This window comes from Muscardinus avellanarius, assembly GCF_963383645.1.
Source record: "Muscardinus avellanarius genome assembly, chromosome: 1".
Taxonomy (NCBI): domain Eukaryota; kingdom Metazoa; phylum Chordata; class Mammalia; order Rodentia; family Gliridae; genus Muscardinus; species Muscardinus avellanarius.
This window is the reverse complement of record NC_137786.1, coordinates 33,930,659-33,954,125: the sequence shown is the minus strand read 5'-3', so window position 1 is coordinate 33,954,125 and position 23,467 is coordinate 33,930,659. Positions and strand designations below refer to the sequence as shown.

General features: G+C 46.1%; 1 protein-coding gene across 5 annotated transcripts in view; it reads right to left on the bottom strand.

Moving 5' to 3' along the window:
- Window positions 1-14,591: 14,591 nt before the first annotated feature.
- Window positions 14,592-23,467, bottom strand: part of EGFLAM (EGF like, fibronectin type III and laminin G domains) — a gene marked incomplete at both ends in the record, with an annotated part of 177,362 nt that continues 168,486 nt past the window's right edge. For all 5 annotated transcript variants that reach the window (XM_080694810.1, XM_080694811.1, XM_080694812.1 and 2 more), the window contains 3 exons: window positions 14,592-14,746; window positions 15,924-16,027; window positions 19,151-19,234. In XM_080694810.1, the coding sequence (XP_080550936.1) occupies window positions 14,592-14,746; window positions 15,924-16,027; window positions 19,151-19,234 (343 nt within the window). The remainder of the gene's footprint in view (window positions 14,747-15,923; window positions 16,028-19,150; window positions 19,235-23,467) is intronic.

Sequence of the window (23,467 nt, the reverse complement as noted above, 5' to 3'; positions counted from 1 at the left end):
TAGTTGAGAACACAAAATGAAACCCTATTCAGTTCATTGTTGTAAAAGGGAAGGTGTATGTGATACCCTGAGAGTTGTTTTATCCTGTTTTCTTTAAAAAGAGCATGGCTTTTTCTTAAATACATTTCAACTCAGAATTCCTTGGGAAAAGATTCTCCCACATGAAAAGAAAAACACCCTAATTTTGAAACATTACTGCCTTTAAATGGTTAAGTCATTTTAAATAGGGCATTTTGAAATTTTCAGCATTCTCAGCAAGATGTTTTTTGTTTTGGTTTGGTTTTACCATTTCTTTCATTGGCTGGCCATAAGTCAGTGTCCTAAAACACTAGGAAATTACCTTTTTTTTTAATTTGCAAAACTACATTATAGTGAATTACTGTTTACAAAATACACATACTGTGAACAGATGTAAGTTTTTGTCTTTTATAAGGTTTGTAGAATGAGTGTTTAAAAAGATGTTGAGTTTTTTTAGTTTTTTATAAATATTAGTAATTGTTTACTAACTTTTGTTTGGTCAGTTGTGTGTAAATGTAGCCAAAAGAAGATAGGGAGAAACTACAGATCCTAAACTGGTCCCTTTTTCATTTCTTGAAATGCTACCAGTACAGATTTTTTTTTTAACACAGAAGATCAATTTTGATTTGCTATGCCTAAAATTGTTTAATCATATAAGGGAATATTTAAATATATGTATACAGAAGTAAACTAAGTTGAAGTACATCTGTACTCTGACTCTCAGAATTTTGAGTTTATTAAACAATAAACCAATTCCACTTAACAGGTGACAGCTGAAGTATTTCCTGCCATGTAGAAATTTGGATATCAGGTTGGAAGGAGAAATTTAAACAATTTTATATCACCATATAATTTCAGAATTTAGTTGCTATATCTTTTGGAAAAACACGATTATGGCAAGAAATAGAATTTAAGTAACCTATTACTAAGATACCATAAATATAAAACTAGTATGCTTGGCTGTTAACTCTAAAGATGTTACTTATGTCTGTTTTTAAAACATGCATGTATTTAACAGTTTTATCATAGTATTATCATGGAAAAAATAAAATATATTTTCTTACATCTTAACCCTGACAGATTTGGGCATTATTGGTTTGGATTGTGGTTGTTACTGTTTTGTTTCTCGTGTTTTAAGTGCTTAGGAGAAATAGCTTTCACTTTTTGTTGCATTTTTAATTCTATCATAAAAATATAGTGATTCTGAAGCAACCATAGAGAGTCACAGCGAGGTCTTAATATTTGAAGACATTGCTGTGCCATTGGTATAACTTTCCATCTACTTCATATATGTCAGTATTCTGTTTACCAGAGAAGTTAACATGATAATCAAATAGTGGGAATCCCACATAAGCAAAAAAAAATTTGTAAAAAGCATATATAAAGCCGGGCGTGGTGGCGCACGCTTGTAATCCCCGCGCTAGGGAGGCAGAGACAGGAGGATCGCGCAGGATCGAAGCCAGCCATGCGCGCTGGCTTAGGAGGCCCTGTTTCCAAATAAAAATGTAAAAATAGGTCTGGGAGTGTAGCCCGGAGGTAGAAGGGCTTCCAGGAACCCCAGTACCATCAAAAAAAAAAAAAAAAAAGCATATAGACAGGCCGGGCGTGGTGGCACACACTTGTAATCCCTGCACTTGGGAGGCTGAGACTGGAGGATCGCGCAGGTTCCAAGCCAGCCGCGCATGCTGGCTTAGGAGACCCTGTTTCCAAATAAAAATGTAAAAATAGGTCTGGGAGTGTAGCCCGAAGGTAGAAGGGCTTCCAGGAACCCCAGTACCACCCAAAAAAAAAAAAAAAAAAAGCATATATACAGGGCCTTGAAGTACAGTGTTTAATTTCTCTTCTCCAAAGATGGCTTAAAATTTGTGAAGATTCTGGGAATATGTCAGATTTTCACTCCAACTTACCAAGTTTGGCAATACAGTAACAGACTTAGCAAAACCTCAGTTATTTAAAAGTATAAAATGATATTGAAGTTCATAAAGGGAGAAATGAAGCCCTTTATCTGTAGCTCAGACTTAACACAAGTAACAACTAAAACAAGAATGGCTCCAAATTTAACCTGCAGAAACTGCAGACCAGCTATAAATTAATTATGGAACATATGTTAGCATTTAAATGCCAGAAGAGCTTATACATATGGGCTGTCCTTTGGGAATTTCTCTGAATTCTTGAGCCAAAATGTATAGCACCGTCAACCCCGGGGAACTCTGAGAAGATCCAAAGGAAGAGCGATTATGTACAGTGTTTACCACTGCACTAAAATGTTAGCTCGCAAACTAAGATTCTTTACAAAAGAGCTACATATAAATTTGTTTTGAAGAGCCCATAAATTTAAACCACTCTCCTTCCCCTGGAGTGATCCAAGAGTAAAAACACTTTAAAATACTGAGTTTTCAAGACCCAACGATGTTAAGGTAACGAAATGTCTTGAACTGATTAGAAATAGACTTGGAAATGATGATTTTTATCCCCAGATAGTTAATATCAGATCATGGAGATACAAGTATTTGAAGATGATAAAATCCATTAAGTGGACATGATGATAAAAATGAAAACAATCCCCAGTGTGCTAGCCTCTCATTCTTAAGCCTCTAAAGGCTTGAAAGGTGAGAAAAAATTTCAAGTTCCAGCCCATCTCTCCAGAGTCTCCTGGCCCCAGCCAGTCTGTCCCTGCTGCAGACCGGCCTCTGCTTCACGCAAGTCTGGGAAGGTGGACCGGCTCTCCCATCTCTAGAGATGCTTGCTCCGGCACCCTCCAGGTCTCCCTCAGGGTTGCAGGAAGCCAGAGTGTTGAGAACACGTGGGCCTCCTAGTCCTGAGCTGCCCACTGGCCAGTATGACATCCTTGAGAAGGAGCTGGTGTCCACGCTTGCTCCTCGGTTTTCCTCGCTGGCTGCTGCTGGCTTTTGCACTAGTCTTGGATCCTCCCTGCAAGCGGCTGTCACTCCTGAGAGTTCAGGGGCTGATTTCACCCCTTGCTTACCTGAGCTGCCCTGGAGAAGGACACAGCACTCTCCCTGGCTTTCTTCGTCTCTAGGAGGACTGTCAGGAGGTTACAGAAAGAGTACGGTTCTCCCTGCGGGGTAGATGTTTGTGTCAACTCAGGGACATCTCAGACTTTCTGAACAGCGCCATAAAGAAGTAAAAGCCCGTAAGCGGCTTTGATACACTTTAGATTCTATCATGCAGTTACTCAACCCAGCACTCACCAAAAGGCCTGCTGGTTGACCCCAGGAACTGTTCCCACAGAGCAGAAAGTTAGAGGCAGTTTTCCTCCCTTAGGGAAGTTCTCCATCCTCAGGTCTTAGCTGAGCATTGCTGGCTCAGTGACGCCTTTTCCAACATCCTCAGAGCCTCAGTCCTTTGCCCACACAGCCCTGTGCCTCACCACACGCGCCATTTTGAGGCTTTATTTGAAAATGAGACTTGAAAGGTCACTGATACATTGACAGAGATTGACACAGAATCTGCCACATAATAGGTGGTTCATAAATAGTCTTTTAAATGCCTTTATAAAAAGACACAATGTAATGTGTTTTCCTGGTTACTAGATATACGTTGCTTACAGATGGCGATCCTCCTGTGGAATAATTTCCAGATGAGGAAAGATGGGGTCATCATTAAACTTCTGTCTTTGGGACAAGACTGGAGCTGTCCTGTGGTGGCGCAAGGCTGTTACGTCTGTATTATAGGTGTTCAAGTACATGTTCATGTAACTGTCTTTTCTCTTAGGAGAAAAGTTGCCTTCATCCTTTTATCTCTTTGACAATAGCTGGTGGGAGATAAAAGGTGACAACAGATTGGAGCCATCGTCCCCGCTGTCCACTGCCACAACCCGGTCCCACCTCCTCCTCACTTTGAACTTTATTTTCATCCTCTGTGGGTCAGGTTCTCTGGATCCTTCCAACTTGCCGTAGACAACCTGCATGGCCAAGTGATCTGTTTCTGTCACACCTCTCCTCAATCACAGGGCTGCTTCTCTAGAAGTACATTTCTCAAACATCACCACTATAAACTCCACCCAGAGAAGATACATATCTCCTCTCTATATTCTGAACATTGTTCCCTCATCCCAGACCTTCAAGCTTAGATCAAGCCTTCTGCTCAAGAGAAAGGGCTTCTGCACCTGCCTCCAATGAGGACTGGCCTGGAGTATCATGTACCCATCCCAGGACCTATTTATAGGACCTGTGGCCAGGTGGAGGTCCTGTTCAAAGGCTATTTTTAGCCTGGTGTGGTAGCACACACTTGTAATCCCAGCATTTAGGAGGCTGAGATAGGATTGAGGTTTGTGGACAGCCTCAGCTACTTGGGCCCTCTGCAACTTAATGAGACCCTATTTCAAAATAAAGAATAAAAAATAGGGCAGGGGGGAGTAGTTCAGAGGTAGAATGCTCCTGGGTTCCATCCCTAGTACTGCAAAAACAAAAAAGCTATTTTTATAAGACTTGCAGGAAGACCATCTTCCCCAAAGAAAGGGGTGATATCTTGGGTAGACAAAACAAAAAGTGCTCAAGAAAAAACTAGAGAATAGATAAAAGGAAAAATAAGTTATGCAGTCTTTATAGGCAGGATTAGTTCTTTTTAATGAATTTTTATCCTCTCAGACATTTTTCCTATGCAAATATATGTGTTATACATATAAAAATATTCCTATATAGGCATATCTGTGCATATATATCAAAGGGTGATATTGTATATTCCATTTTGAAACTTGATTCTTAAATATTTTTAAAAATCTTTTTGCATCAGTGGAATATTTCTATGGCACTATTCTTTTATGGATACATAAAAATTTCAGTGGACAGATGGATTATTTAATCCTATAACCTGGATCCTTTTAATATTGCTCATATTTTTCACTACATAGTAGATGCATGATCCAGCTAATATATTCTAATAAATCCTTTAAGAAAAACAGAATAGTGTGTGACTTTGCAAGCCAGGCAAGAGTGTTTAGCATGAGCCTAGTCAGAACTTAGGCATAACATTTGAATTTCCTACCAGGAGCCATTGACATACTGTGAGAATTCTTAGAACAATATTAAAAGCCATAACTGTGTTCTCTTACAACTGACTAATGAAGGCTGGAACCTACTGCATGGTTCTCCTTTGATGCCATTTCTCCTAAGAGGAGGGTGACGGGAGTGGGGTGGCACTGCCAGCTCTCATACTCAGTGGCCATTGGAAAGGGCAGCTGCCTGACTCAGTTTCCTCGGTCCCTGGGGGAACCACAACAACAACTGTCCTTCATTACAGGCCTTTAGTCATTAGCAAAGGATCGGAAAACAGGATTTTCAGGAACTATAAATAGGAATTTTAAAATAGTTTTATACTCTCTGGGTATAAAATGTCCCTATTCTATGAATCTTTGACTCATCCTTTGACTCACATTCTTTATTGGGGACAGAAAGTGACTTAGGTGTATTTTAAGAAAATGAATTTGGTTACCAGTGAAGTATTACCTGGAGGTGAAAGAGCCTGGCAGGTAGGCAGGTGGTTGGCAAGATTTTAAGAAGGCCCCCAAGGTTCCTGCCCATAGATACTATAGTTAGTGACTTTGCAGGCCAGGCAAGAGCGTTTAGCATGAGCCTATCTCTTATCCAAACTCTGGATTTGGTGGGCTATTACTCCATAATTAAGTTACTAGACTTGGAGCTAATGACTAAGTAGAGAAGCCTGGGTAGGCCTGGCCGAATCGGACGAACTCTTTCAAAAGGGTCCAAGCCCTTCCCTAAGCGAGTCCCGCCTGGTTTTCCAGATGTGATTGGTCAGCGAGATGGAAAAGAACACTGAGCCTCAGCCTGAGACCTTGACTTGAGGAACCGAATCTTTCCTGTGTCTTAGATTCCCACCGGTTTCTGATCCAGGAGGTGGATTGTGACTAACAGGCTCTCAGGAGATGTTTGTGAACAGACATTGTGTTTGAGGGTTCCTGCAGAGGGTTGTGGCGATGCTCCTGTGGACCCAGCAAGTCATTTTACTCCCTAAACAATCCAAAAGCTTCCCAAAGGCACTCCCGGGGGCCTCAGGCCAGACAAAGCCTGTTATGGACAGTAAGGCTCGCAGGGTGGGGCAGTTGACCCATTGGAGGGTCCCCAGCCTCCTGACATCTGTGAGGTTGAGTGAGCTGGACTCCCAGTGAGATTGCTGCCCACGTTCCACGCGGTCTGACAGTGGCCGGGTTCTTACCTCCCTCTGCACCAAGTTCTCACAGAGCAGGGGATGTCTGCGACCGGGGGCTGAGATCACCACGCAGAGGCCCCGGGCCCCATGATTCCACAGCCCTCTCCTCTTCGGCTCTCTCCAGCTAGTAGGCCCCATTCTCTGCCTCTGCTTTCTTTCAGCCAATTTCCTAACAGGGCTTCCCTCAGCTAATCCCCTGGCCCGGTGCCTCTTAGTTTTGTTATTAAATGAGTATAAACGTCAAATTCCTTGAGCCTCCCTGGCCTTCCTTCTCCAAGACATTCCAATCAGGTCTTCTCACAGCCAAGTCGGAGCTGCAGCCCCTTAGCGCCGGGCTGTCCAGGGAGGCCATAGCCCGGGGCTGGGCAGTGGGGACATGAGAGGAGTCCACACCACCTGTCAGGAAATGCCCGTGCCCTTGTGCACCGTTTGGATTTTAAGCAAAGCAGAGAGACAAGAGAGATGAGTGGGAAAGCAGAGACTTCCTCTCTCATCTTTCCAGGAAAGGGTACGCGCTCCTGGGAGCCACACACTTTCTAGGACAAAGATGTATCAGCAAGGCAGGCAGGGGAAGGAGGAGAGGCAGGGAGGTTTGCCTGCTGTCTGCCCCGCTCTTTCAGCTCGTAGTTTGGCCGGGCTAGGCAGGGGCCCAGGGGAAGCATACTGCCTGTGTCCAGAAATAGTTCACAACAACTCCCCTGAGTTATGAGGTTATTTGTGGAGACGAAGGCAAAGGAGAGAAGAGAAAAGAATTCAGTCCAGGCCTAACTGCCTCTTGAAGGGCCTGGATCTCACTCTGGTGGAAAAGCTCTGGTGTCTGCTTTCAGGTTCGCTGGATGCAGGGTCCTCAAAATAGACGAGCCTTCCGAAGAAGTCTCTCATCAGAGCTATGTATGACAGAAGACTGGCAAACAGCCACAGAAGAACTGGCCTGTGCCTGAATCCCCCTCTATCACATGAATAAACTGCCCCAGACAGCTAAGGGGAGGAGCGCAGGGTGTCAACCAGGCACGGTGGTGGTGGTGCACACCCAGATTCCCAGAACTCGGGAAACTGAGGCAGGAGGATCGCAGGTTTGAGACCAGCCTCTACAACTTAGACTTTGTTTCAAAATAAATAATAAAATAGGGCTGGGGGTATAGTTCAGAGGTAGAATGCCCCTAGATTCAATACCCTGAGGTCAGGGTAGTAGAAGAGTTCCCTAGTGCAGTATCAGGGCTGTGTCCTCAGGGCAATGCCACAAGCAAGTCATCCAGTCTTCTGGACAGCTACGGTCTTCCCAAGTCAATCAGGCCCTGCCATCTGTTCTGGCCAACATTTGAGGAAGGCTATTATTAAGATAAACTATGTGGGCCGCGTTGTGGTGCCACACACTTGTAATCCTAACATTCAGAAGGCTGAGACAGGAGGATCTCGGTTCACGGATAACCTCAGCTACTTAATGAGGCCCTTTGCAACTCAGTGAGACCCTGTTTCAAAATAAAAATAAAAGCCAGGTGTGGTGGCTCATGCTTGTAATCCCAGCATTCCGGAGACTGAGACAAGAGGATTTCGGTTCGCAGACAGCCTCAGCTACTTAGTGAGGCCCTTTGCAATTCAGTGAGACCCTGTTTCAAAATAAAGAATAAAAAATAGAGCTGGGGTTGGAGCTCAGAGGTAGAATGCCCCTGGGTTCCATCCTCAGGGCTACAAAAAATAAAGAATAAAAGAAGAAATAAGAGAGAAAGACAGAAATAAAGAGAAAGAAAGAAGAAAGAAGCCAGGCATGGTGGTGCACGCTTGTAATCCCAACATTCGGGAGGCTGAGACCAGAGTATTATGGTTTGGAGAGAATATGGCTGTGGGGAAACTGTTCCCGAGGACCCCTGTTAGGGTCCCGGACACACTTTCCCTCAAACCACAACCAAACCCCAAACGACCAAACACAGAAATAAAACCGTGGGTTCTTGTCCTAAGCTAAGAATAAATATGCATAGCGTGGACAGTTGCTGAAGATTTAAAGAAGTTTATTAGAAAGATAGAAATATAGAGGATAGGTACAGCTCCATACCAGACTGGCATGGAGGGGTGACTCGAATGAATACACCAAAGGGATCACATGTGGACCGGACTTTTTATACCTATGACCTCCATCTTGTTTGCATAATTCTGACATAGTGAACGTCCCTGTAAGGTACCTCCCCTTAACCCTGTAAGGTACCTCCCCCAGCAAGGTGTGGCGAGGTGTCTCCTTTCATGAAGGACTAAGGTCTAACCCTGCTCCATCCTCCCTAGATTATCATGTAGATCTGTCTTTAGATAGAGAAAGGCCTAGTTCTCCTCTCCAAAGATCTGTCTTTAGAGAAAGGCCTAGTTCTCCTCTCCTATTGACTTGTTAATTACTTTTAGCTATGTTAATTTACATTGGAATAGTTGCCTGCTTTTAGGCAGAAACCAAGTCCTTGCACAGACTTGCCCCTCACCCAATTTTTGAAATATATTAATAATCATAGCTTTCTTAAATCTTCCTAGGCCATTCCCAATACTGGTACAAGAGGATCGATCGCGGTTCATGTACAGACTCAGCTACTTAATGAGGTACTCCGTAACTTGGTGAGACTCTGTTTCAAAATAAAGAATAAAAAATAGGGCAGGGGTGTAGCTTGGAGGTCGAATGCTCCTGGGTTCCATCCTCAGTACTGCAAAAAAAAAAAAAAAAGAAAGAAATGAAAGAAAGAAAAAGAAAGAAGGAAGGAAGGGAGGAAAGAAGGAAGGAAGGAAAAAATTGGGGCTGGGGTGTAGCTTGGAGGCAGAATGCCCCTGGGTTCCATCCTCAGTACCAAAAAAAAAAAAAAAAAAAAATCAACTGTGAACACTGCTTGGATGGACGTAAGGCTGAGGAGCGTTGCTCAGAAGGCCTGCCCTGGTCCAGGCTGTCTGTTGGATTGATCACTTCACCAGCCTGCATGCGGCCTCCTGTAAGCTGAACCTCCTAAGGACAGCCTGTTCCTTCCGGCCAGGCCGTGCAGCTTCAGTGCCTGCATCCTGCAGCCTTGGTACCCGTAGCACCGTGTGAACCAAGGCCACTGCACCCTAGCGTGTGCTGTCTGTATCCAGGCATGATGGCTCAGAGCGCCTCACTATCTCTACACTGAAAAAGAACTGTGCGGTGAGCCTTAGCAGCCCCCAGTCTTATTCTGGATTCTGATTTTGATTTCTGCGGGGGGCTCTGGCCCCTCTGGGTTCCCTCGGAGTGAGGGTGCTGGAGAACTTCTTAAACTCACACTATCTCAGTGGAGGGGCTGAGTGGTCAGTACCTGACCCCCACCTTCACCTTCTTCAGGGACAGCTACTGTGAATTTTCCAGCTGCGCAGAAGCTGGAAGAGGCAGGGAGAGGGATGGGAAGCCGCTGAGGCTGTGTCCAGCCCTTCTCATAAAAGCCTTATCTTTCCACTGGAAACTGGAATTCTGGGTTTTATTTCCCCCCGAAGCTGGGCCTCTGCAGGCAGCCCTGAGCAATTCCCTCCCAGGAAGCTCGGCCTTGGGGGGGAGTGGGGGGGCTGCCTTGGAGCCCAGAGAGGGCTGGGCCCCTCCTCCTCCCCATTCTTCTTCCTTTGGGAACTAGCAGTGCTAAAAACAAGCTCTCTGAAAACCATATTTTTCTGGGTTAAAGGTGAAAAATGCAGCATTTCCTCCAAGTGGAAGGCACTCTTTGCCAGTTCCAGGCACACCTCTGCACCTCTGAGGTCCTTCCTCCCACTCAGCGAGGAGAAGAGCGGAGCCGAGATGGAGAGGAGAGGAGGGAAGGCGGACAGGAGGCGCCAGTCACAGGGAAGCCTGGGCGGCCGCGCGTGAAAACGGCAGGCCTGTTTGTGTTGGACAGGCCACCCAGGAGCTAAGAACAGGAAAGGAGCAGCCAATTAGAGGGCAGGAGCCAGGCAGCCATAGAATGATGGCCCACAGGCCTGACAGCTCTGCTGGGGCAGTGTGGGGACGCCGAAGACCCCACTGACCTTCCCATGGAGGCTCATGGCCCAGAACACACCGGCATGTGAATGTTCTCCCCGCCTCCCGGCCCCCGCCCTGCTCAGACCTGTGGGAAGTTCTGGGGAATTTCCTCAAGCTCCGATTGTGAGACAAAAGCGTTTCAGGAACCCATGCCTCACAATATCCTTCCTCCCCAGGACGGGACTGAATTAGCGTCCCAGCTCCCTGGCTGCTCCTGGGAACCCAGCCAGCTGTCTGCAACCTGCCTCTCGCCATGGCAGCCACCCCAATGCCAAAAGAGTTCTGTCTCCCTGCTGGCCCCTCCTCAGAGCAACAGGGCTGCGGGCATCAGGAGCAGGTAGGAGAGGTGGATAGGGCCAGGCCAGGGACTCAGGGGTTGAGGCCAGGCCCCACACTGGGCACTTCACAGCCTCGCCCCAGCCCCAAGGGCTCCTGCAGCATGGCTATCATGGCGCCCCTCACCCCTCTAGCACTGTCTTTCAACCTGACCTGGCATGGTTAACATGAACCTGTTCATGGCCCTGATTCTTCACCCCCTCTGGGTCCTTGCTTTTTGCCAGGTGACTAGAAGGTTCCCTTGTGATGGGTTAGATTTACTGTTAGGCCACAGGCCCTCAGCCCTTGCTTCTCTGTTGGAAAAGCAAAGCACCAATAGGGGAACCAGGGGGCTTGTACAAGCAAGTGATAGTGCCCCACCGGGAAGGCCATGGAGAGAGAGGACAGGGCCTCTACCCACAGGGAAGCATGGGGTTGGACCAGCCTGGAGTTCTCCACGAGCTGGGCTTTCTGTTCTCTCTGGACACCTCCTGCCGCATCCGTATTAGGTTTGGGATGGTCCGTTGTCCTTTGCAGTCCTGCCTTAGGGACTCAGCTCCCTTCCCACAGAAGCAGGGGTCTTAGTAAACAAGGCTCTGCATGGGCTTCTGGTCCCCTGTCTGGTAATATCCAGCTATCTCCCTAACCCTCTCACCATGTTGGGGTCTCTGGGTCACTGTAGAGGTGGTCTCTAGTTCCTTGTCTCTTCAGACTTTGACTAATAGGACACCCTAAAATGCCATGTGGCCACCCCAAGTAGAGGCTGTGGAAGCCCTTACTCCTCTACTCAGGTACTCCTGCCTCCTGCGCCATCACGATGTGGGCGTGCTTAGCCAGCCCATGGGCCCAAGACAGGAAGAAACACTGAGCAGCCTCCAGTCATGTCACCATCCCAGCCAAGGCCATCCTGTAGCAGCAACCCCATGTGTGGGAGCAAGCCCACCCGAGACCAGAGGACCACCGCGTGAAGCCTGGCAGAGGGCTGCGGAGCGCCCAGCTGGCCACCCCAGGACTCTGCTGAGGCTTCGTGGTCATTAGGCAGCATCTTTGCGGCAAAACATCATGGTCCACTGGGAGAGAAAGCTGGGCTGCCCGTGAGCCCAGCAGAGCTCCCCAGATTGTCTGCCTATTGGAACCAAGATCTAACTCCCGGACTTAGGCTCATGTATTTATCCTCACAAGCCTCTGCATAAACCTGGGGTTTTTCTACAGAAAGGGTAGACAAGCCCTAGTCAGAGCTGAGCTATACCATCTCTTCTGTGCTCCTCCCCAGGGCTCTCCTGTCCTCTTGGGTCCCTCTCTTCTGCTGCTCTCCCTTAAAGGCTCCCTACACCCCGATCCCAAACTGTATCTTCCCCTCCCCTCAGCCCCATCTACTTCATACCCAGGGAACGTTTCCAGCCCTCTTGAGCTGGGAACACGCACCCCCCAGGCCCTCATCCCTGGGTCCTGCATTTTTTTCTGAATAATACATGCTCAGACAAGAGCTCATCTGCAAGACAACACTCTGGCTTCAACTCAGCTCAATATTTTGCTAAAATCACTTTTTTTTTTTTTTTGGCTGGAGGCAATCCATTGAAAATATGCTTTAAAAGCAACTCCACTGTATGTTGGAAAGGTCATTCTCCAAGGGGAAGTGTTGAGCCCAGGGAGCTGGGGAGGTGGCAGGGCCCCTGTCTACCAAACTGCAGTCGCACAGTGGGGGGTGCAGGAAGGAGGGTTCTAGTTACCGTTGTTATTACTGCAAGTATTCCTCTGTTTGCAAGAATTCCAGACATTAAAGTTTCCCAAAGATAGGAGGCAGAGGGTTGGGGCATGAGGCAAAGTTCTCTATTTAGTAATTTTTTATTTTTTTATATTCATTATTAATGTTATTGGTGGTGGTACTAAAAATCGAACCCAGAGGCATTCTACCTCTGTGCTAGAGTCCCAGCTGCATTTTAATTTTTATTTTGTTTTATTTTTAATTTTTGTGTGGAACATATTAAAAATGGCATACGTTCAGACTGTGATTGGTGCCCTCTCCCATCCACTACTTCCCTTTCCCTCCTCCCAACAATGAGTGTCCAGGTTGACCATGCTACATTCATACTTTTACACATATTCAGATGTAGCTCCTCCATTAATCAACCTCAGCCTTCTTCCTTTCTAGCTTTGCTGAGGTTTCCCCTTCATTATCTGGAGTCCCTCTGGTATTCCTAATACTCCCTATTTTGGGCATATTAGAGAAAACATATGTCCCTTCTCTTTCTGTGCCTGGATGATCTCATGTAACATGTTCTCCAGGTCTTTCCATCTTCTTGCAAATGACACGATTTTGCTCTTCTTTATTGCTGAGTAGAATTCCATTGTGTGAATTTCCCATAATTTTGCAATCCATTCATCTGTTGGTGGAGACCTAAGTTGATTCCATATTTTGGCTATTACGAATTGTGCTGGAAACTATGCTGAGATTATTTTTTATTTTGAAACAAGGTCTCCCTAAATGGCCGAGGCTGGCTGTGAACTTGTGATCCTCCTATCTCGGCCTCCCAAGTACTGGGACTACAGGCATGCAGCACCATGCTCAGCTTCTTCATCTTTTAAAATTCTTTCTGTGCCTGAACTGTGCTTAGCACAAAGATCAAACGTCTTTGCTGAATAAATGCTGCAGAGAGAGAGTCATGACTGGGACTAGTTACAGGCTCTTACGTGAGCCGGATCACATTTCCCTCCACTTTGGGCCAGCGATCATCTCACCTTTCCCCGAGCGAGCCCTGTCATAGGGAGCTGCCAGGGCGCCAGCTGCCTCTGGGGTCACTTGCGTGCACAGCAAAGGTGCAGAGCTGACAGTGCAGAAGGAAGACGCTCCATTTCTCTGGGTCGTGTTCAGATGCTCAGGCCACGCCGAGGGCACAGTCCCCCACCCCTCGGAAGTGCCACTTATCCCAGTGTCCACTTACAGACATGACCTCTGCCAAACCAGTAACATCTCCATGAATGAAGGAACCAACGCGCTCAGCCTTCTTCATCCCCTTTATTCAAGTTGACTACAGATATTCCCCATGACAGCGACTCACCTCTGGAACAGATGTTCCCTCTAATCTGCTTATCTTGGAAAGTTTCATATTCATCCCCTAGAACCAACAACCTCTACCGGAAGAGAATGGTCACTGCCCCAAGTTGAATGGTCACCTGCTCAAGTCACCTGTCCCACTCCACTGACACCACAAATGGCCCAAACAAAGTCTCTTTGGGAGAAAATTTTTAGGAAAGAATTAGGAAAGAATTTAGGAAAGAATTAAATTTTTAGAATTTAAGAATTAGGGTGTTTCCGCCCTAACTTCAAAAGTATGCTGTGTGGACAGTTTGCCGCTATAAAAATATACACATACAAAAGTACAGCTACAAAATCATGGGGCCCGGTTTTCTTAGATTTGTGTTATAAAAAGTGAAGGTTTCCCATTAAGGTAGACCTTGGGGGAGGGGCCACATTATGCTTACGATTCTCTGTTTCATCTCCCCCTCCCTTTATTTCATGGAGCAGTCAGAGCACAGAGACAGTGAGGAGTGAGAGGGTTAATGTGAACAGTAATCCAGGGGCCCAGGTGGGAAATTTGAAGTTCAAGGTCACATAGTCATTCTGCTGTCAGTAGTGTTGTGAGTCAGGGAAGGACAGAAGTATTTTAATACTGCCGGTGGGGTGTCTCTCTCTCTCTCTCTCTCTCTCTCTCTCTCTCTCTCTCTCTCTCACTCTCTCTCCTATGCACTATGAATCACAACATAGTCATTGAGTTACAGCAGACAGGCTCTGGAATTTGCATCCATGTGTGATCTCTGGCAGCCACTACACATTCAGTGGACAAAGTCGGCTGCTTCCTACGCAGCATCGTTCCATTGGGTTTGGCCCAGGGAGTGTCAGCAGGAAAGGCCACCCGGGGCCTCCCATCTGGGCGCTCAGTTTCCCATCAGGGTGCACTTTCTCCTTGATGAGAGCAAACACACCTGGTCCTGGGCCTCTGTGTGCGGTGTCAGGCAGGGTGTCAGGGCCCCGGGGACTCTCAGGACAGAGGCTCTGTCCCTTGGGCGAGGCCAGCTGGCGTTACTTGGCTCCGCATGTGTTGATGTTTTTCCCATCCACGGCATCTTCCACGAGGGAAACATGGTAGTCGGTGGACAGGGTGAAGTGGGAGATGCAGCCCACGAGGCCTCGCATGTATTGCCTGTTAGTGTGAAGGGCAATTTCCTTCATTCCACCTGCCAGGAAGCAAAACGAAGGTGGGTGAACTAAAGAGGAGGTGTCGACAGTGGAAAGCTGGGGCTTCTCTATGGTGCACTTCAGTGTCCATCAGCCAAGGCAAATCTTGGCTGATAGAACCAGCTGCTCAGTGCCTCACATCTGTTTTATAATTACCCTTGAAGGAACAGGTCGATTTCCATCAAATTGATATACAGCCAAAGGCTATATATCACAACTCATGTGTGATTTCTGGCCCAAATGAACATTTTTTAAGTCAAATAGTATCTAGTGAATTTTGAAGTGTATAATACCAATAAAATGTAGCATTTCATTCCAGGTGATATCTGACTTAAGCCAAAATAAATAGATCAATGTTTGTTTGTTTCTTTATTTTTGGTACTGAGGATTGAACCCAGGGGCATTCTACCTCTGAGCTACATCCTTAGCCCCTTTTATTATTTTTATTTTGAAACAGGATCTTGCTAAGTTGCTGAGGCTGGCTCCGAACCTGCAACCCTCCTGTATGTACCACTGTATATGGCAGAAATACACTGATGTCAAATGCTTTCAATGAAGCATTTGACAAGTGTGGTGGCGCACGCTTGTAATCCCCGCGCTTGGGAAGCTTAGACAGGAGGATCACACAGGTCCGAAGCCAGCCTCAGCTACTTAGTGAGGCTCTCAGCAACTTCGTGAGACCCTGTTTCCAAATAAAGTATAAAATAGGTCTTGGCCCAGAGGTGGAAAAGCCCCTGGGTTCCACCCCTAGTACCACACAGACACACAAAAATCCAAACCTGTAGATAAAGGTATCTTTTCGTTTTCAGTGTCTGTATTAGTGGATTATAAGCCACTTATAGGCACACTACTCATTCTACTTGGGGGGACGGGAGGGGACGGGGCAGAAGGACAGATTCTCCTTCCTCAGAGAGAATTCGTGGAGCTATATTTAGCAGGTTCCTGTTCTTTACACAAGAAAAGCACAATTTTCCTGGTGGATCTGTCCAAAGCACAGAAGCATACAAGTGAGTCCCTTCCTGCCCTCTCGGCCATGAGTCAGAAGTTCAAAACATGGAATATCTAGACAGCTTCCTGATTTCCAGGTATTTGACCCCGTGGGGTGCACAGCCCCGGCTAGCAGAGGACTAACAAGGACACGCCCTGGCCTTGGTGGGCTTGGGGAAGGCGCCTTACCCACATACAGCACTCCGTTGATGTTGAGCTGTCTCATCATGCCAGGAGACTTGCCCGTTCGGGCTCCATAGTCGTCCACAGTAATCTTCCCTGACTGGCCATCTCTGTTAAAGCAAAGCAAAACTCAACAAAGCACCATTCGGGGAGCCAATTCAATCATTTCAATAAAAAGGGTCCGAAGGCACTACTATGTACCAAGTTCCATACTAAATGACGGTGTTGAAAAGCCAAAGCCCAAACAGCAGATGCTATAGTACAGAGACACGGGGATCTGGGCTTGCTTCTTGTTTTTGTTTTAGGTTTCATTTTGGTATTGAGGATTAAGCCCAGGGGAGTTCTATCTCCATGCTATACTCCTAACCAGTTTTGTTTTTTATTTTGAAACAGGGTCTTGCTAAGTCACCGAGGGTCTTATTAAATTGCTGAGGCTGACCTTGAACCTATGATCTTCCTGTCTCAGCCTCCCAAGTACTGGGATTATAGGCATGCACCACCAGGCCTGGACAGGCCTCACTTATTGGCAGTTCTTCCAGCACTGAGCTCTCAATAACTTTCTTCTGTTCTGTCCTTTTTCTTGTACCAAGCACTGCCTTCCCATTTTCAAAATGCTTTTTCAGACTCTCATACATGGATGCTGTGATGATCAAGGCTCCTAATAGCTTGCCTTGCCTGCTCTTTTTCCCCCTCATTCTTTATATTTTTGCAGTGAAGATGTATCTTCTAATCAGTGTCATCTTAAATTTGAAGAAAATGTGGTATCACCTTCAACCATGATACACAATATTTTTCTTCTTCATCATAATAAAAAACTGTCAAGGCAAGGATGTGGGTTTTCTTCAATGATGTATTTCATGTGTCTTGAATAGCACGTGGCTTATAATAATGGATGAATGAACAAGTAAATTTGTGGACCTTCACAGTCCTCATCTGAAATGGGACCAGGTCCATCTTCCAAAGCTACGATGGAGATCAGACGTTATGCATGCAAAGGACAGAGCATGGTACCTGGTTTGTATCTTTCCTTATGAAGTGCGGTAAAGAAGTGTATTGCTATTATCCTCCTCCTCATATAGAACTTAGATCACTATGAAAGTTAATGGAGAGTACAGTGTAATAAATGAGAATTTTTCTCTATTCTGCTAGGACTAATGTTTTCAAGACCAGGACTACCTAGAACAAGAGGGTTACAGGCAGGGCCCCACGTAGGGAGCTACTTTATGGATTTCCCTATCTCTGATCTTGGAACCTGCTATAGAGAATTAAGATCTCCACCTGACAATTCTTGCCATAGTTGATAGGCATGACCTTGACCCAGTTCCCCTTAGATCTGTACCATCCCTTTTTGACATATCTATTCACAACTTGCCATATCTGCTTGAATCTTCCTGCCCATCCAGTTCCTGGCTCAGCTCCTGCTGTTCAGTCCTCACTAAAACCCACTCAGAGCGAGATCCATTATGCCAACAAGAAGACACATGTCTGCTGAGCCGTGTGCATGGTGCCAAACTTGAGGCTCTCTCTGGCATCTGAAATTCTTTGGGAAAAGGTTCCTCTGCCTTGCCCCTCTCAAACATTTGAAATACCAGTTATGGGTGGGCTTCACTATGGGGTGGGATGGGAAGGGCTTTGATCTAGGGTCTGCTTGCAACAGTTGTGTAGTCTTGGACAAGTCATTTAGTGCCCGTTTCCTTAGATGTCTAGAAAGACCTGGTCTCCCCATCAGTGTGTATCTTGATATATATAGCTAAACCATAACCATTGTGAAAGCTTTAAAATCCATGCACAATGCATGAGTATTTTACCAACCGTATCTACCCGCAGAAGCTGAGGGCAGGGTATTCTCTGATGTGCCCAGGGTGGGGATTGTAGGGATGGAGTAAGAACAGAAGCATCTCCTATTGCTTCGGATGTCTTTGTGCAAATCCTTTTAAAAATGGATCACAGAGAGAACTGAGGAATTCAGAATCCACGGATCCATTCATCATCCAATTGGAGTATTTGGAAATTAGGTGGGACTCTGTTATTTTGACTTATATCCTTAGAGCAAATTGGAGATTTGAGTGAGTATTCATTATGGGAAAACATTTCTTTTGTCAATGAGTTGGGGCTTCATCAAAATCACTACTCATCAGTCTCAAGTGCTTTCTAGGCCACCTGCAGGAGAGACGCTCAGATCTGCCTCTGTTTCTTTGCACCCAGCAAAGGCAGGTGCCACGGCCAGGGCTGGGACCCAGCACAGCTGTTCCCACCATAGCCTATCTGTGAGCTGATGGGGAAATTGGCCACGCTGAGCCCCATGTTTCCCAGGCTTTACTTCTCACTTTGCCCACTGAGTTCCCCAGTAAGGGTAATGGCAAATTCTTAGGGAACTGCAACCAGAGTTTCTGTTCAGCGGGTGTGGTAGCACATGCTTATAATCCCAGCATTTGGGAGGCTGAGACAGAAAGATCTTGGTTCACAGACAGCCTCGGCTACTTAGTGAGGACCTTTACAACTCTGTGAGACCCTGTTTCAAAATAAAGAATAAAAAATTGTGCTGGGGTGTAACTTGGAAGTAGAATGCCCCTGGGTTCCACCCCTAATACCACATACACACAAAAAAGTTTCTGTTCACTGTGTGTCTTTATCTAACAAATTACTAAGTTTGGACCCACTACTTGGTTCTTGAAAAATGTACTGTTAGGAATGCAGATATAGGAAGAAAAACTAAACCTATAAAGAAGAGTAAAGGAGTGATTCACCCAGGGGTGGCTGGAGGTCAGGACAGTGGCTACCTCTATGAGGAGGGAAAGATGTAGTTGGGTCTGTAAACCATGTAGAGGACAAAGTGAGAAAGTGAGAAAGAGAGAAAGAGAAAGAGAGAAAGAAAGAAAGAAAGAAAGAAAGAAAGAAAAGAAGCAGCAATTACCAATCTGATAAAGCTTGTAGCATTTTTCAAAGTCCACAACACCTGAAATCTCATCTCACTAGATTTCTGAGCCCCACCCCAGCTGACTATCCCCCCAGATTTTTCTTCAAAAGGTCACCATGTGGTACAGATGTGGGGTTCAATCTCTAGCATTGTCGGTAGACAACACAGGTGGGATTTGGTGCCAAAATGCACTGAACTCCCTGGTTCAGGGGTATCAGGCAGGTGAGGATGGGGAATCAGACAGTGGAACCAAAGGAGAACTGGACACATATCCGCTAAGCTCAGCCCGGCTTGTGCCCTGGGGGCTAGCGCTCACCTGACAGCCTTGACCCGGTGCCACCGGCCATCGTCGAAGGAGCCATTCACCATGATGACTGCCACACCACTGCCCAGGTTGTAGCTGAGGGCATTGGAGAAGAACAAGATAAAGAATACAGTGAAACACCCATGCTCAGACAGGCACCGGTCACAAAGGACTCTCCCGGCAAAGGGCTCTTTGAAAGGCAGAACACAGTTTCCTTAAGACAAAACAGAGATATGCTATAACAGGTATTCAATTTCTACTTAGCCCATGAGTGATTATTATATTTTTAATTTTTTTTATTGTGGTAAGAGATGTATAACGTTATACCATCTAGGCTGTGCTTCAGTGTACAATTCAGGAATATTAAGTAAATTCCCATTCTTGTGCAACCCATCTTCAGAATTTCTGCCATTTTACAGAATGATCATGCTGTAACCGGGCGTGGTGGCGCACGCTTGTAATCTCCACGCTTGGGAGGCAGAGACAGGAGGATCGCGCAGGTTCGAAGCCAGCCACGCTGGAGTAAGAGACCCTGTTTCAAAAATATATATAGAAAAAAATAGCTGGGCGTGGTGGTGCACGCTTGTAATCCCCGCGCTTGGGAGGCAGAGACAGGAGGATCGCGCAGGTTCAAAGCCAGCCATGCACGCTGGCTTAGGAGACCCTGTTTCCAAGTAAAAATGTAAAAATAGGTATGGGAGTGTAGCCCGGAGGTAGAAGGGCTTCCAGGAACCCCAGTACCACCACCAAAAAAAAAAAAAAAAAAAAAGAAAAAAATAGGTCTGGGAGTGTAGTCCAGAGATAGAAGGGCTTCCAGGAACCCCAGTACCACCAAAAAAAAAAAAAAAAGAAAGAAAGAAAGAAAGAAAGAAAGAAAAAGAAAAAGAATGAACATGCTGTACCCATAAACAGGATGTACTCATCCCTCCCTCCAGCCTCAGACAACAGCCCTTCTACTCTCTCTCTCTCTCTCTTTGACTATTCTAGATACCGCATATAAATGGGACTCCTAAAGCATTTATCCACTTGTAACTTTACTTTGCCTGGCATAACACCGTCATGGTTGATCTTTTAAGGTATAGGTATATCTATAGGTAGATCATATGGGTAGATCAGGTAGATCTGATCTATAACTAGATCAGGATCAAGTAGGATCTTACCATTTGTAATGTGATTTGAACAGTACATCTTCCAAATTCATGTCCTCTCAGAACCCAAGAATGTAACCTCATTTGGAAAGAGGGTCAAGGACATACTGGATTACGGCAGCCATAACCAATATGACTAGTATCTTTCTTTTCTCTTCTTTTCTTTTCTCTCTCTCTCTCTCTTCTCTCTCTTCTCTCTTCTTTCTTTCTTTCTTTCTTTCTTTCTTTCTTTCTTTCTTTCTTTCTTTCTTTCTTTCTTTTGTGGTACTGGGGGTGTGGAACCCATGGGCATTCTACCTCCAAGCTATACCACTAGCCCTATTTTTTACTCTTCATTTTGAAACAGGGTCTCACTGAGTTGCAAAGGGCCTCACTAAGTAGCTGAGGCTGTCCTCGAACTGTGATCCTCCTGTCTCAGCCTGATTAGTATCTTTCCAAAAAGAGACTGGGACACACAGATGGAGACACTCAGGGAAGAGCCACCTGAGGATAACAGCAGAGACTGGAACGATGCATCTGATGAGCTAAGTGACACCGTGGATTGCCAGCAACCACCACCACCTCAGAGGCAGGAGCAGCCACCCAGGCCCTCCAACAGGAACCAACCCTGGCCACGCGTTGCATTTCAGATCCCTCGCCTCTAGTGAATTTTTGTTTTAAGCCACATAGTTTGTGGTAATTTGTTATGTCAGCCTGAGGAAACTAATACACATGGTTTCAAAGTTTTGTTCCCCCCCCCCCCCCGCCCAAATAGAACATTTCAGAGTAGGCTGAGCCTCAAAGGCATTAAGAGAGCTGGGCGTGGTGGTGCACACTTGTAATCCCAGCATTCGGAGGCTGAGACGGGAGGATCATTGTTCGCGGACAGCCTCAGCTACTTAGTGAGGCCCTTTGCAATTCAGTGAGACCCTGTTTCAAAATAAACAAAAAAAAAGCCGGACATGGTGGCACATGCTTGTAATCCCTGTGCTTGGGAGGCTGAGACAGGAGAATCACACAGGTTCGAAGCCAGCCTCAGCTACTTAGTGAGGCTCTCAGCAACTTAGTGAGACCCTGCTTCCAAATAAAATATAAAATAGGTCTGGGAGTATAGCCTGGAGGTAGAAAGCCTTTGGGTTCCACCCAAGTACCACAGAAAGAAAGAAAAGAAAGAAAGAAAGAGAGAGAGAAAAAGAAAGAAAGAGAAAAAGAAAGAAAGAGAGAGAGATAAAAGTAGGGCTGAGGGTATAGTTCAGAGGTAGAATGCCCCTGGGTTCCATCCCCAGTACTAAAAAAAAAATAAAATAAAATAAATAAATAAAGAGAGAGAGAGAGAGAGAGAGACGGGCGTGGTGGCACACGCTTGTAATCCCAGCATTTGGAAGGCTGAGACCAGAGGATCGCAGTTCGCGGACAGCCTCAGCTGCTTAGTGAGGACCTTCACAACTCAGTGTGATCCTGTTTCAAAATAAAGAATAAGCCAGGCATGGTGGCGCACGCTTGTAATCCCAGCATTCAGGAGGCTGAGACCAGAGGATCGCGGTTCGTGGACAGCCTCATCTACTTAGTGAGGCCCTCTGCAACTCAGTGAGACCTGGTTTCAAAATAAAGAATAAAAAATAGGGCAGGGGGTGTAGCTCGGAGGTCGAATGCCCCTGGGTTCCATCTCCAGACCCACACACAAAAAAATTAAATTAAAAATAAAGAATAAAAAATTGGGCAGGGGGTGTAGCTCGGAGGTCAAATGCCTCTGGGTTCCATCATCCCCAGACATGCAAAAAAAAAAAAAAAAAAAAAAAAGAGAGAGAGAGTGAGAGTGAGGGAACTTGCCTAAAATCACAAAGCTAATAAATAGAACTTGCGCTTAGTGTATGGTTGGCCCATCTTCAGTTTCATTCTGATATCATATCCACCTAGTTGCTTCCAATTTTCTATTTCAGTTTCCAGATACCCTAAGGTATCCAAGGATACAAATCCATTTTTTATCAGAGAGAATATCCCTCTTAATCCAGTGTTCATTCAATTATTCTAATTTAATTCAATTCAACACATATTTAGTGAGTGAATATTCTGGCCCGGGCACTGGGCCAACCGCCTAGCGCTTCTCCTGATAATCTAATAAGGTTACGTAATGGCGTGTTTGCAGGGACCCCTCTTCCCTCATCTTGTAAGAGGTGGCGTCTCTCTTTTACCTCACCATTGCAGGGAGAAGAATGTTAAGAGGAATAACAGGTTAACCTGGATTAGTTAGGGGCACTAGTGTGCGCTCATCGTGAGAGCAGAGCAAGCTTTCTGCGTTCCCCAGAGAAACCCCCAAAGCTCGCTCCTTTCATAGCTGAGGCTCAAAGAAGTCACACAGCTCGTCGACATTTAAACCAAGAATAGAACTTGCGATGACTTGACGAGTCCTGGGACAGAGCTGCCACTCTGACCCTGAAAGACCCACTGTGTCCTAATGAATTTTCCCACATCAAGTGTCTCCTTGTGTAAAGGCGCCCGGAGGTGGGAGTTCCAGATTTCATTCTGTGGTGGCCAAAAGCTCGCTGAAGCAATGAATGAATAAGCAGTAGGCTTAGCAGTGCGTTGGCAGAAACTTAGCTGAATTACTCTCTGTGGCTCTTCTGGAGGGATGGAGCGTGGCCTCCAAGTTCCTCTGACTTGCCAGCATCCCCAGGCTTGCCCGTTTACCAGCTCTGTGGCCTTGGGCAATTCAGTTTAATCTCTCTGAGTCTAATTTCCCCCTTGTGTTATGCCTTCCCTGAAGGTGTGTGGGAAAGTTTAAGAAGGAGCATGTGTAGAAAGCTTCGTGTGCAGAACCAATAATCCCACCACCCCGGAGGCTCGGCACTCAGCTTGAATACAGGGTTGACAGTGGCCCCAAGCAACTAGCAGGAAGAAGAAAGTTGCCACCAAGAGTTAAATTCCTCCAGCCTCCCCTGGGAGAGTAACCATGTGTGAGAATGGACCCACAGGCTGTAAATATGTAACCAAAAAGGTCAGGAACACCCATCTCAGAATCAAGGTGACCTGGGTCTTGTCCTGGAGGCTGGGCCAGAACTTGTGTGTGTGCAGTAAATAGAATCTTTGTCAGTTGTATTAGATCCCACCGGGACCCAGGGTGGACCTGCTCCCCTTCTCCAGCCCCATAGCACTACCATTACACAGAGGGACAGAATGTGTTCAAGGAGTCAGTACAGAATCA